Source organism: Hyperoodon ampullatus, assembly GCF_949752795.1.
Source record: "Hyperoodon ampullatus genome assembly, chromosome: 6".
Lineage (NCBI taxonomy): Eukaryota > Metazoa > Chordata > Mammalia > Artiodactyla > Ziphiidae > Hyperoodon > Hyperoodon ampullatus.
The window spans coordinates 57968958-57983037 of record NC_136919.1 but is presented as its reverse complement, the minus strand read 5'-3'; the positions used below and the strand labels follow the sequence as shown (position 1 = coordinate 57983037).

Here is a 14080-nt window from a genome sequence, read left to right as displayed (position 1 = left end):
AATTCCACAAGGAAGGAGAAATTACTAGAATTGTGGAAGGGAATCCAAGAATCCATAAAAATTGAATAAGGAGCTTCTTCTTTTGTAGTTTTCTTCTCAAACACAACTTAATACCCAATTTCGTGGTAGATGCTATTTTAGAGGTGTCTGAATTTGTAAAATGAATGGTTAAAACAATAAACTCCTTACAATCTTGCAGTGATGGTAATTCTTTTTTTACAAAAAATTTTTAAAATTTATTTTATTTTATTTATTTTTTATTTTTGGCTGCGTTGGGTCTTTGTTGCTGTGGTGGGCTTTTTTCTAGTTGCGGTGAGCGGGGGCTACTCTTCATTGCAGTGAGCGGGCTTCTCATTGCAGTGGCTTCTCTTGTTGCAGAGCACGGGCTCTAGGTGCGTGGGCTTCAGTGGTTGTGGCATATAGGCTCAGTAGTTGTGGCTTGCGGGCTCTAGAGAGCAGGCTCAGTAGTTGTGGCACATGGGCTTAGTTGCTCCGCAGCATGTGGGATCTTCCCGGACCAGGGTTCGAACCTGTGTCCCCTGCATTGGCAGGCAGATTCTTAGCCATTGCGCCACCAGGGAAGCCTGATGGTAATTCTTTGAACATATAAAGTTAGGCCCATGAAATGCAAGAAATGAAAGGATCAACAGTTTATCAAAGGGAAGAAAAGAAAAGGAAATAAGAGAAGAACAAAGGGTTTGGAAAGAAAAGACAAAGAAGTAGACAGGAGAACTCATCAAGAAGGTGAGTGGCAGAGAGCAAACCTTTCCCACTGCAGCAATAACTCTAGAACTACAAGGAGATTCACTCATTCAATCATCCAGCAAATATTGACCAAGTCAGTGCCATCCTAGAGGCTGGAGATATACTGGTGGCCACAGCAGACATGATTGCTTCTCACTACTGCAGAGACAACCATCAACTGAACAGGACTTTGCTGGTCACAACCAAAGAGCCTTTTGACAGGGCATGGATTAAGACAATCTATGTGGCTAGAGACCTATGTTCTCCAGCAGAAACATTATAAAAGCAGGCACTCATTCAATCTACTCAACAAATATGGATTGGGATCCATGTGAGCTGGGCCCTGGAGATAGAGGAGTGCCTTCCCTATGTCCTGCTCTGTCAGAGGTGTAAGGGTAGAGGCAGGCAGAAAACAACAAATAAATATATTCATGGCAGTTATGGAGAAATATATCGCAGGGCAAGAAAGGTCCAGAACTCTGCTTTATTATCCTTGTTTTGATTTTGCTATTTTTCAAAGGCCGATTGAGAAAGATCTTTCTCATCAGGTGACATGCGAAGGCTGGCTTGAAGGAAGGAACGGCAGGGGCCTTTGGATGTCTGGGAGAAGAGGGAACATGTGCAAAGGCTCTGAGGCAGGAGGATGCTGGGAGTTTGTGAGGAGGAGCTGCTAGGTAGCCAGAGGAGTGGAGCACAGGGAATGACGCATGAGAGGAAGGAGAGGACGGCTGAGAAAGGGGAGGAGAGGAGTGGAGGAGGGAAGAACAGGACGGAGAAGAAGGGAGGGAGGAAGGTCACAGTGGGCCTTAGGGTCACCACAAAATCTCGGGCTTTTACTGCTGGTGAGATGGTTTTGAGCAGAGGTAGGCCATGATTTCACCTGTGTCTTAGGGGAACCAGGGTCCTTAGACGGCAAGTTTGGGGGCATGGTTTTTCTGGGGAAGGATTCAGAGGCCATTGTATAAAAGTTGGACTCATGGGCCACCAGAGAACGCTTTAAAAGGGAGGAAGAAGGGGAACGTCACATCTCTTCTCTGTAAGTCAGGAACTTGAAAAGACAGGATGAGGGTTACTAAGGACAGGAAGAAGAAGGGACGTTTGACCTTCACTGGCATCTACCATGGAGCTCCCTGTTTGGGGAGGCAGAGTGCCCACTCCTGGTTCCTTTGTAGGTTGGGGTGGTCACATAGCCCTGTTCTGACCCATGTGACACAAGTGGAAGTCTGCTTCTGGGAACACTAAGGGTTTTTCTTTGTTTGTTGTTTTTTTGTTTTTGTTTTTGCTACGCCATGCGGCATGCGGGATCTTGGTTCCCTGCCCAAGGAAGGTTTTTCTGATTAAAAAAAAAAGACAGCCGGTGTCTTCTCCTTCCCAGAATACAGATATGATGATGGTGGGGGAGGGGAGTAGCTTCCATCCTCCGGGGATGAGGATGAGAGCAACAGGCTCCGGATGAAATAATGAAAAAACAGGAGACCAGGTCTCTCATGGCAAGGAGGAGCTGTATTACTAGCCTTGAACTGCTTTTAATGGGCTTCTAGTTAAATAAGAGAAATAAAATCCTACAAAACTATTAAGGCCAACCTAAAGAGGCTATATACTGTGATTGCAACTATATGATGTTCTGGAAAAGGCAAAACTATGGAGACAATAAAAGGATCAGTGGTTTGCAGGGGTGTGTGTGAGAGAGAGGGCAACAAGGATGAACAGGCACAGGACAGAGGTGTTTTAGGGCAGTGAAAATACTCCGATATTACAGTGACGGATAAATGTCGTCATACATTTGCCTAAACCCACAGAATGTACAACACCAAGAGTGAACCCGAAGGTAATCTACGGACTTTGGGTGATTATGATGTGTCAGTGTGGGTTCATGCTCAGCAAAAATGTACCATGCTGGTGAGTGACGCTGATAATGGAGGAGGATATGCATGTGTGGGGCAGGAGGGATATGGGAAATCTCTGTATCTTCCTCTCAGTTTTATTGTAAACCTTAAACAGCTTTAGAAAAATAAAGTCTTAAAGAAAAACAACTATTAAATTAAGCCACTGTAGTTGGATTCTATTACATGACACTGAACACAATTGTTTTTTTTTTTTTTTTTGCGGTACGCAGGCCTCTCACTGCTGTGGCCTCTCCCATTGCGGAGCACAGGCCCCGGACGCACAGGCTCAGCGGCCATGGCTCACGGGCCCAGCCGCTCCGCAGCATGTGGGATCCTCACAGACTGGGGCACGAACCCGTGTCCCCTGCATTGGCAGGCAGACTCTCAACCACTGCGTCACCAGGGAAGCCCACACTGAACACAATTTTAACTGAAAAGTCATTGCCAACAGTCACGGAGCGCTAATTATATGCTTTTTGGGTACTGTTGTACTGAATACTCACCATAAGCTTCTGATGGTGGAACTATTATTATTCCTTTTTACAAATGAAGAAACCAAGGCCCTTTCATGTTGGAAAATACTACTCATAAACTTATGCTCGTGCTGCTAACATTATTCCATTTTAAAAGTGGAAAAACTGAGGCCCAATGAGGTTGAGAAGCTTGTTCGAGGTCTCAGAGCTAGAGGCTGAGCCAGGATCTGAACACTGAGAGTCTGACTCTTGTACCACATATGCGCCACGGCCAAACTCTAAGCCTTGTCCTCATAGCAACCTCTCCATTTCATCACCCAGTCACTCGGCTCTCTCGGAATTACAGAGTTGGCTATGGGGTTCCTTTTGCTGTGTAGGACAGTACCCACGTCATGCTGGATGGTGAGATCAGTGGTAATTCCTGCGCTTAAGCAAAAGCAAATGAGAGCAAGGTGCGCTTGTGGACTCACGAGTGTGGCTGCAACTCAAGGTGTGAGGGAATGGAGGGGGGAAGCTAAGGCCAGGCCAGGCCTTGCTGCAGAGGCTTCTGTAGGGGAAATTCACATCTTACAACATGAACGTATAATTGGTCCAGGGATAGGTCAGAGCTCCTGGTATTTAGGCTGGCATCTACATTAGAAGAAAAAGGGACACTGAGCTGGACACGAGGTTACACAGGGAGGCAGAGCAGCACAAGAACTACAAGGATGGACTGAGTCAGGCAGCCAGAGGTTCAAATTCTGGCTCTGCCATTTACTTCCTGTGTCACCTGGTGAGGCAAGACACAGCCTCTTTACATTTCAGTGTGCTTCTTGGACTGACGGAGCAGGGCTGGTGTGAGGACTAAATGGGATGGTTTCTGTAGAGCACGCAGCATAGTGCCTGTCTTATAGTAAGCCCTCCGCAAATACTATCATCATTAGTATTATTAGGCAAAGTAATAACAGCTACTTCTCACACCAAAAGCGCTACACCCAGCATCCTTGTTATAGGTTCATAAAGACGTACACTTGGGGGCTTCCCTGGTGGCGCAGTGGTTGAGAGTCCGCCTGCCGATGCAGGGGACGTGGGTTCGTGCCCCGGTCTGGGAGGGTCCCACATGCTGCAGAGCGGCTGGGCCCATGAGCCATGGCTGCTGAGCCTGCGCGTCCGGAGCCTGTGCTCCGCAACGGGAGAGGCCACAACAGTGAGAGGCCCGCGTACCGAAAAAAAAAAAAAGATGTACACTTGGGTAAATATAATGGCTTGTTTAGAGAAATGTTAAAACCAACATGGGACACTGGATTTTTTAGAAAGATCAATTCAGACAGTCATACTGTGATCTCAAAGACCAAGAGTGCTAGTTCTCCAGGGCTTTCTTATAAAAGAAACAAAAATCTTTATTCCAACCATTTATATGAGCCTTAAGCAGATTTCTTCTTTTCATCAACAATGTCCTGTTCAGAATTCTGTGGCCATGGAAAGGCACAGCTCGGTCTTATTTGGACTAAATCTTCACCCAAGGCAAGGTGACGATGGCTTTGTCCCTTCCACACAGTGTAGTGTGCCCAGAGCACACCAGTGAGCCACGGACAGACGAAGCTCTCAGTGATGTGTGTCCCTGAAACAGTTTAGGTTAGATGAAAGGTGGTTTCACGTTCTCTGCTATCTTCCCATGGAGAGGCGGAGTATCCTCCTCCCCGTCTTGAGTCCGGGCTGGCCTTTGTGACGGCTTGATTAGTAGAATACAGTAGAAGTGACTTCCTGGGACTTCCCAGGCTAGGTCATGGGAAGCTTTGCTGCCACGGCCTGGGCCTCTTGGAAGGTTTGCTCTTGGAGTCCTCAGCCACCGTGTAAGAATGCCAAGCATGTGGAAAGGCCCTGAGACAACCTGGAGAGTCGGGGGGCCCAGCTGAGCCTGGCTTTCCAGCTGTACCTTCAAAGGTGCCAGACGTGTGAGCAAGGCCCTTTTGGACCTTCTAACCTGCAGGTCTCCTAGCTGAATACCATCAAATGACCTCTGTTGATACCACACAGAACAGAAGAATCACCCCGCTGGTCCCTGAATCACCCAAATTCCTGATCCATGAAATCACGAGCAGGAATAATATGGGGGTGGTTTTAAGCCACTAAGTCTTGGGTGCTTTGTTACATATCAATAGATAACAAACACAAACACTGCAGGATCTCATGGCTTGGGCTCAGAGGCCCAACTGACTACCAATTAAAGCTTTAAGTAAGGGCTCCATCACTGGATTGACACCGGAATGGCACAGATGAGGAAAAGGGCATTTTATTATTTTTTTTAGTAGTTCAGTTTAATTTTCTGCTGTAACAAATATTTCAGCACCCTCCTCCTCCAGCAACAGGGAAACAATAGGGCCAAGAGTGCCCAAGGCCAATAAGCAAACAAGCAAACAATTAGGCCCCCATAATAAGGTGGCAACTAGTGTAGGAATCAGTGCCCTGGGGAAGGGCATTGACTGTCTTTCCATAGGTCATCTGTCCCAGGTGATGTTGAAAACTTCCCTTTTTGAACACTGTTTGCCATGTGGTGCCAATGCACGACTCAGCAAGGCAGACGCCAGGAACAACAATTAGTATAACAGAGAAGCCACTGCAGTGTTCATGGGGTCAGGTGATGTAACCAGCACACTCTATATTGTTAAAAGGTGACAGTTTGGCATGCGGATGTGTGAACTCAAGTGATTAGATGCAAACTAAAAGAGAGATGACTATTTCTGAGAGCTTGGAATGTTCTTGGAATGGAAAATGATTGTGAATTTTTTTGGGGAAAAATACCAGAGCAATCTGCTTTCTTGGCCGCGTGCTATGGAGCAATTTTAAAGCATTGAAGTACTTTCTATATTTTCTAATCACTCAAGTCCAGAACTGATTATGGCTCTCAGCATTCTCCCAGATTCACACCACTGGAGCACTCCACGTCTTTCGGGGAGAGGTTTCACCTTGAAAGCAGACGTCCAGATTTGGAAGGCACATCTTGGTACAGCAGGAACAAACATTTTAACAGCAGCACAGCCCTACAAGGGCCAGGTGTTTCGGAAAATCACTGATGGCCCAACACCGAGACAACTCAGATGCACTCTCTCTTATCTCACAAAGTATAACCTCCCCACCAAAGAGAAAAACAAAAACAACCCCTACCAGAAACTGAACTCCCTCAAACAAAAAACACAGAAATTTAGATTGTTGAGACCTATGGGCAATGACACACACACACACACACACACACAGAGTTGTATATGCACAGATCATCTCTGGGATGAGCCCCAAGAAATTGGTAGATGTGGTTTCCTCTGGGAGAATTGGGGGACTGGAGAAAATTGGGAGGTTGTTGGCGGAGGAAGACTTATTTTTCTCGCATAACCTTTTGAATGTTTTAAATTAAAACATTCATATGCTGCATTATTTTTCAAAATAATGGAACAGAGTAATTCCAAACCTGTATATGGTGTTTACGATCTGCTAGGCAATGTGTTCAATGCTTAATGTATATTCACTCCTTTAGTCCTTATAACAACCTTATGATGCAGACATCATTATATATTATCCTGATTTTTACAGATGAGGAAACTGAGGTACAGAGAGGTTACGTAACTTATCCAAGGTCACACAGCTAATGTGTGCAGAGCTGGAATTTGAATCCCGAGAGTCTGGCTCTGGAGTCTGTCCTCAATCACTTACATAACGTGCTTTGCCAGAAATAAATATACCCAGTTGCCTGCCTACTCAAAATCGAGTTGGGGCAGATAAGATAGTTCATTTCTTCTCTCACCTGACTCTTTTGGGTGATGCGTGGAGAAGATGGTGGCTCAAAATAACCAAGATACAATCTTAAACCCATGGGGCTTTAGAGGGCTTTGAAATTGTGTGACTATCAGAGCAAAAGCATGACTTTGGCCAAGTTGCTTAATTCTTCTAAGCCTTAGCAGCTACCATGTGCCAGGTAGACTGCTAGATCTTGGGGACAACTAGTAAATAAACAGAATCCCTGCTCTCTAGAAATTTACCATGTCCTGGGGGAGACAGGCAGTGAACAAATAACCACACAAATTGTAATGTGGGCAAAAAGGAAAAATTAAAGGGTGCATTGAGAGAGGATGATTGGGGCCCTGATTTATACTGGATGGTCAGGAGGTGTCATTTTCACAGAGCACCGAAGAAGGGGCAGGAATAAAGCTGGGAAAAGTGGAAGAAAATGGGAGAAAGAAAAGTATTCTGGGCGGGGGGAATAGCCTATGCCAAGACCCTGAGGCAGGAAAGAAACATCTGTTTTACGACAGAAGGCCTCTGTCTGGCTAAAGCAAAGTGAGTCCACGTGAGTTTGGAGAAAGAGACAGATCATGCAGACCATTGCAAGTATTTCACAATTTTCCTAAGAGCCATGAGAAGCCACTGTAGGTTAATAGGAGTGACATAATTTGATTTACTTTTTAAGAAGATTACTTGGGCTGCTGTGTGGAAAATATGCAAAGAAAGAGGCAACGGAGGAAGTGGAAGACCAGCTAGGAAGCGATGAAGACGGCTTGGAATAAAGAGCTGGCAGAGAGAGAAGGAGATACATTTGAGATCTATTTTGGTGGTACCCTATTTTATGAAATTTGAATAATAATGTTAGCTATGAAGTGTTATTATAAAGCAAAGATTCACAGGTGTGAAAATACTTTGTCAATTATAAAGTACCAGACAAAGGTAACTATTACTGTAGGTGAAAGAACCAAGTACTAGAGAGGCTCTAAGTTGCCCAAAGTCACACAAATGCTTCGTGGCTGGGCGGAGGTTGGCCTGCGATCCCCTCACTCCCTGAGATCATTTTTGTGGGGGTGACCCTGGTGGGGAGGAAAAGAAGGCTAGTGGCCAGGGCTAGTTTCCTTGTCATGTGGACCTCTGGTAAAGAGAGTAATGATATTTAAGATGTTCCCAGCAAAGGATTACCTGAGTAAACAGAACTCAGGATCTATGAAAGAAGGCTCTTTGGAAAATATCACATCAGCTACGTAACTCTCTGGGGTATAAGGCGGAAATGTTTTACAACTGAAATGCTCCACAGTGAGAGGTGAGCCCGTGATCCTCACTTATTATTCTGGGTGAAGGTGCGTGCCTAACAAGGGGAGACAGGACCTGGGGAGCCGCTCTTGAGGTCCCAGAGTTTTCTTGACTGCATCTGAATCTCCTGATGGCCTGAACCCTTGAAATTATTTAGCCAAGCTTTATATTGGTTAAGTGCTCTGATTTATGTGGGGATAATTTGTCAGTGGCAGAGACCTGTTTCCCAGGCCATTCGCCTCCGTGTAACATCAGGCCTTACTGTAAGGTCCAGGGATGAAGGGAGAACAGAAGACTTCGTTATATTTGAACCCTTTGCTAGTAGCCTAACTCTGATAGTTATTTGATGCATCAGATATCTGCTTCCTTGAAAAAATAACTTTTTAGGACACTTATGCAATTCAAGAAACAAGATGCACCTGGCTTCCTTGTGAATGAGTAAAACTGGAAGAACACAATACTGAACTCTTGGTGATGGTTTATATAATGTCCCTAGGAGGTGAACCAGGCCTCTTCAGTCTGATCCTAAGCAGTTTTCTTAGAGAGCGCTCTTTGGGTGCTTAGAAGCTCACCTCCCATCTTCCAGTTGCCAAAGAATAGGTACAACATCAGTGCTCTGCAGTGAACATCATTCTCTAAACTAATTACAGCCCTCCTAAGTCACGGAGTTCTTGTCTCCTCTTTTTCTTTTTTTTTTTTTTGCGGTACGCGGGCCTCTCACTGTTGTGGCCTCTCCCGTTGCGGAGCACAGGCTCCGGACGCGCAGGCCCAGCGGCCATGGCTCACGGGCCCAGCCACTCCACGGCATGTGGGATCTTCCTGGACCGGGGCACGAACCCGTGTCCCCTGCATCGGCAGGCGGGCCCTCAACCACTGCACCACCAGGGAAGCCCTTTTCTTTTTTTAAGATGTACAATTTATCAATTTTTCTTCACATATAACTTCATTTTGCAACTTAGGAGGATGACGAAAGAGAACTGTTACTCTATCTGGAAGGGAGAGAAACCGCTCTTGTCTTCTCCGCCTCGTAGCAGACTGTATTTATGCTAGAGGCATCAAAAGACAGAATCAGCGCACGGACCTCCACTCCTGCTCCTGGTGAAAAATCTCTGATCGTGAGCTGGGCGGTTGCAGATAAGCACGCAGAAGGGCCAGAGCTGCCTCTGGCAGAGGTTAACACGCGGACATCAGCCGGTTTGTGACAGAAGCGTGAACGTATTTTATAAAAAGAGGACTTTGCACATCCTCTCCCTCCCGCCCCCCACCAAGCGAAAGCCTGATGTTTACCTTCAGCGAGCGGGTCGAGGGTGTGTATCATGAGCTGGAAGATGCTGTTCCTCATGAGACTGTTGTGGAGGGAGGCGGAGCTTCCACCCCGCTGCAGACGCGGCTTCGCCTGAGCAGAGGGACCAAAGAGGCCGTTAGTGCTCAGAAATGCAAGGCAAGTCCTCACCTAGTCTGTCAGAGAGGCTCACACACAACGGAACCAAAGATTTTCTGCGCACATTCCTTCAAAGTCTCCTGAAGGAATGGCATTCTCACATTCTTTCCTACTAAAGGGATTAATTGCTATCTATCTGTTGAGAACTTATTATATGCTAGTCAACGTGCATAGCCTTCACCTCCATTCTCTAAGTGAACCCTATGAACTAGATACCATTATTGTTCCCTTTAGACAGATGAGGAAATTTAGTCTTAGAGAAGCGAAATGAGGTGTTCGGGTCACACAGATAAAAAATGGAGGATAGAGGAATGGGTTGCAGGTCTGCTTCACTCAAAATCTGTTCTCTGAACCAGTGGGTGGTCTCTAAGATGTCTGGATTGTGCCTCCTACCAGTAAAATTTTTGAGTGTGTATATATGCATCTATCTATATCTGTATCTATATTCATATGTATCTCCATCTATATCCAGACACATACTAAAATATGGGCATATATATCATAAAACATCTGCAAAAGTAGAAATAATGAAGAGTAACAAAGAAAGCAAACAATAGAGGTGCTAGTATTTCCCGCTTGCTCCGCAAAGGGACATCCTGCACACATTCCGGGGTACCTCATCTCCACGATGGGAACCACAGCTCTCATCCATGAAGCCTTACAGTCTATGTTAAATGAGATTTGAAGAGAGAGAATCTCCTATTATGAATCCACAGAGAACCTTCCTGGCTCCCTAGAGTCCTTTACATTACAGGGTTTTGCAAAATATTCCATCACACTCCAGATCCACAAGGGGGTTTCCCAAGAAAAGTCCCACAAGAGACTCCATGACCAAATATATTTGGACATTGCTACATCCTAGACCAACTCACCTTTAGAGTGTTAAGATACACATTAGACCACTAAGTCTAACACTAAAGAAATCTGGTTAACTTGATTAACTTGGACAGTGTTTCCAAACTATTGCCCATTCGTCCCTTGTTTTACAGAATACTTATTAAAACTGAGCCACATGTTTGGAGACAAACATGAAACCCAGAGTAAGCTTGAAGTATGGGTAAAATGTCAATGTGAGATACATGGAAAAATCGGAATTTTTTAGTGTGATTTTATTATAATTGATATTCTATTAGAAATAATATTTCCAACTTTACAGGGTTTGGAGAAGAATCAGAGGGGATTACTGGTGTCTCATTGGTGAACCAGATCATGATTCACAAAGGAAGAGACTGGGTCTGCACCCCTAGCCCAGTACTGGATCAGGCATATCCTATGGGCTCTCAATGCATGTCAGAAGTCTCTGCTCTGAGCATCACAGGAGGAAGAATGGGGTCATATGTATCTTCATTACTAGTCCTTTCAGCTTCAAAAATCTGGAACATTTTTTAATGCATTGTGTTATTTGATTCAGAAGATTAAGGCTCAAAAAATTTTAGGGGCAAGGTTAAAAGATTTGAATAGAGTTGATCACTGTTTGATGGCTGAACACAAAAACTGATGGTCATTTCTTTGCCAAGCTGCACAATACAAAATGTGACATGTTAATTGGACAGGAACTGGAAAATGTGTTTGTTGTTAATAATTTGTTATAATCACTGTTACTATGGTCCTTATTTTGGGAAACCTAAAGAACTCTCTTGTGGAAATCTTCATTAGCCTAGGATTATGTCTACAGAACTTAAAGCAGTCTTCGGGGCATTATGTATATTGAATATATAGATCTCATGCAGCATTTCTTTTGATGGAACCAAAAGAAACTTCCAACCAAAAACATAGGTGCATGCAGATGCACAAATAGATACCAAGCATTAGATCCTTGCTGTCCCCAAATATCTGCTCAACATCCCTTGGAATGTAATTTGGAAATATCTCACTCTTTCAACTTTTCCATGCCAAGTGAAAGAGAGAACTCAAACTTTTTGAAACCCAGTCCCAGAAATAATTTGTCGGTGAATGTAAGAATTCAGTTGACACTAATTATAGGACAGAGCATACACACACCAGCAGATTAAACCCTTTAAGTATTCCAAGGGAGAGGATGTTGAGCACAAGAGCCCCTTCCACCCACCCCTGCCCTCACACCCTCCACAGGCACATGAACAGGTACAGGCAAGGCCACTGCTTCCTACCGGTAGAGCCTGTTCATCCTTGTCCCTGGCTGCAGATGACTGCATAAGAGGAAAAGGCAGAAACAAAAGACACAGAAATAACTAAACACATATAGGTTTTACATTTAATCACAAGCATCAGTATAGAGAAAGATTTGGTTCTTTCTGCTCCTGGGAAGGACTATGCCAATGCAGGGGGTCAAGAGTGTATATTTCTAGCGAATATATCATGGTTTATTTAGGCATATGGTACTTTCGCTTGAAAGATCAAAGCTGAATGGCCAACTTAAATGTCCAGTAACAGAGGGCAGTTAAATCAATTGTGGTCCAGTCATCCAGTGGAATGTCACGTGGCCACTACAATGAATGAGCTAAGTACACATGTGTTGGCAAGGAAAAATATCTAAGATATATCGTTAAGTGAAAAAAATTTAAAAGCCTTATTTATTACCTCATTTTATAAAAGAAAATCAATTAATAATACTGCAGTATATGTAAAGAAAAAAGTTCTGCAAGAATCATTAGTGGTTATTCTTATTAGTGGTCATTATTTGGGGCAGGGATTACAAGGACCTGTCATATTCCATGTCTTTCGGAGGGAACTGACATTCACCGTCCCAAGTGTGATGAATAACATAAAAGCCTGAAGACGTTAAGCCTTTGAAGGAAAGACTAAGATCATCACACATGGAATCCAGATAATCCACCTTCCTTCCTGCCCCACCGCTTCACATTTTCCATTCTAAAAAAGGAAATATCTGTCACACTGAGAAAAGTTGACTAAAACACAAGGGCACGTGAGAGCTGGTCATCTGTTGGGAGAGAACACAACTCAGACGAGGGACACTGGTGCTCTTCTAACATGTCCCAACTGGACGGCTTTGCTTCCCCCGCTTAATACGAACACTCCCTCTTCAACAGAACCAGGCACTGTCCTGTGATCTTTCCAAGGGTATACAGGTGCCTTGGGAACTTCCTCGTGATCAGACCACCGCCTTTGTCACTTCACCTCAACTACGGGTGCAAACAGCAAGAAGAAACTGGTTCTCCAATGAGCGTCTTTGCTAACCTGAGTCTTCAGGACTAATCACACACTTGGAGAAGAGAAGACGAGGGCAGAGCTGTTTTAAAATCTTCATGGGCCCTGGGCTCTCTTTTTTTAGTCCTACCACACGTGTCACAGAAAGAACGTGAAGATGCCCTCACATCCCACCTACGATATACATTTTTGTGTAAAAAAAAAAAAAATGGAAAGGATTCTTATAATTTTGCATTTCAAATTACTGGCTCTATGCAATTCACTTAATTCATGATTGGCATGCTGGAAATCTTGGAAAGTGAGAAAACTGAATCTGTGATTTGGTTTCATGTAATTTTTAAGAAGGCTAAACTTAATACTTAATGAAGTTGATAGTACATATTTTGTCAACATTCAATTAAACATTTCAAAATCTTGTAGATAATTTTTTGGATCTTAGAGTCAATGTCAACATATATTTTTTCTTCTGGTCCCAAACACTTTTGCAGACCCTTGAAGAACTTGTAAGGCTCAGGCACAAATGGAAGAGTTTAGGCTGGAGATAATTTCTGAGTACAGCCCACAGGCATGACTAAATTTGCCAGAACCTCCTAATTTGGGACTCTCCCTCTTGGTGACTTCTCTAAAAACACTAACAAGAAAATATCCCTGCTTCCCTAGTTCCAGAAACATGCTTGGGGAACTAGACTGGACCTGAAATTGTCCTTTGATTTCCTTTTTGCTCTGAAAGCCACCGTATGATCCCGTTTCTCTCTGGCAGTCCTTTCATTTTCTCGTCTCCCACATTAGACAGCTCAACAAATGGCCCCCCATTCTACAGAACGATCCCCCAGGGAAATTATCCAGTGCAGCCAGATCAGTCTTTGGACACACATGGAGATTAACTGTCAGAGCACGCCTTTTCAGGTAGCAAATTTACACCTTGTGGCTAAACGGGAGACAAATAATTAGGAGCTGGGATCGATACCACAGCAATATCACAGACCATGAAGGAACGGGATGAAACTGAGGAAAGAAAAGTGTGGTCTTTATAAGAACAAAAATATCACCAGCAGAGAGTTTGGAGTTAAAAGATAGATTTAAAAACTATTTGAGGAAGAAAAAAAATCCCAACCTGTCCTTTGGTCTGAAAGGAAGAAAAAAAAATCTATTCCATTGACTTGCTTTTTCTCTCACAAGCAACGAGGCTCATAAGACACAATAAACGTAGAGAAAGTGTGTTGTACATAGATTCTACAAAGATAAAACTCAGTGCAGAGAAAGGTCTAAATCCTTTACAAAATTTCCCACTGCTTAATGTCAGCAGAGGTTGGCATCATTAGTTTACTTTCAAGTGCAATTTG

The 14080-nt window shown here is 44.1% G+C and overlaps 1 protein-coding gene across 2 annotated transcripts in view; it reads right to left on the bottom strand.

The window, feature by feature from the left end:
* SLC24A2 (solute carrier family 24 member 2) overlaps positions 1 to 14080 on the bottom strand; it is a gene marked incomplete at both ends in the record, with an annotated part of 251262 nt that overhangs the window by 86503 nt on the left and 150679 nt on the right. For both annotated transcript variants that reach the window (XM_079706205.1, XM_079706206.1), the window contains 2 exons: positions 9437 to 9545; positions 11720 to 11758. In XM_079706205.1, coding sequence (XP_079562331.1) covers positions 9437 to 9545; positions 11720 to 11758 — 148 coding nt within the window. The remainder of the gene's footprint in view (positions 1 to 9436; positions 9546 to 11719; positions 11759 to 14080) is intronic.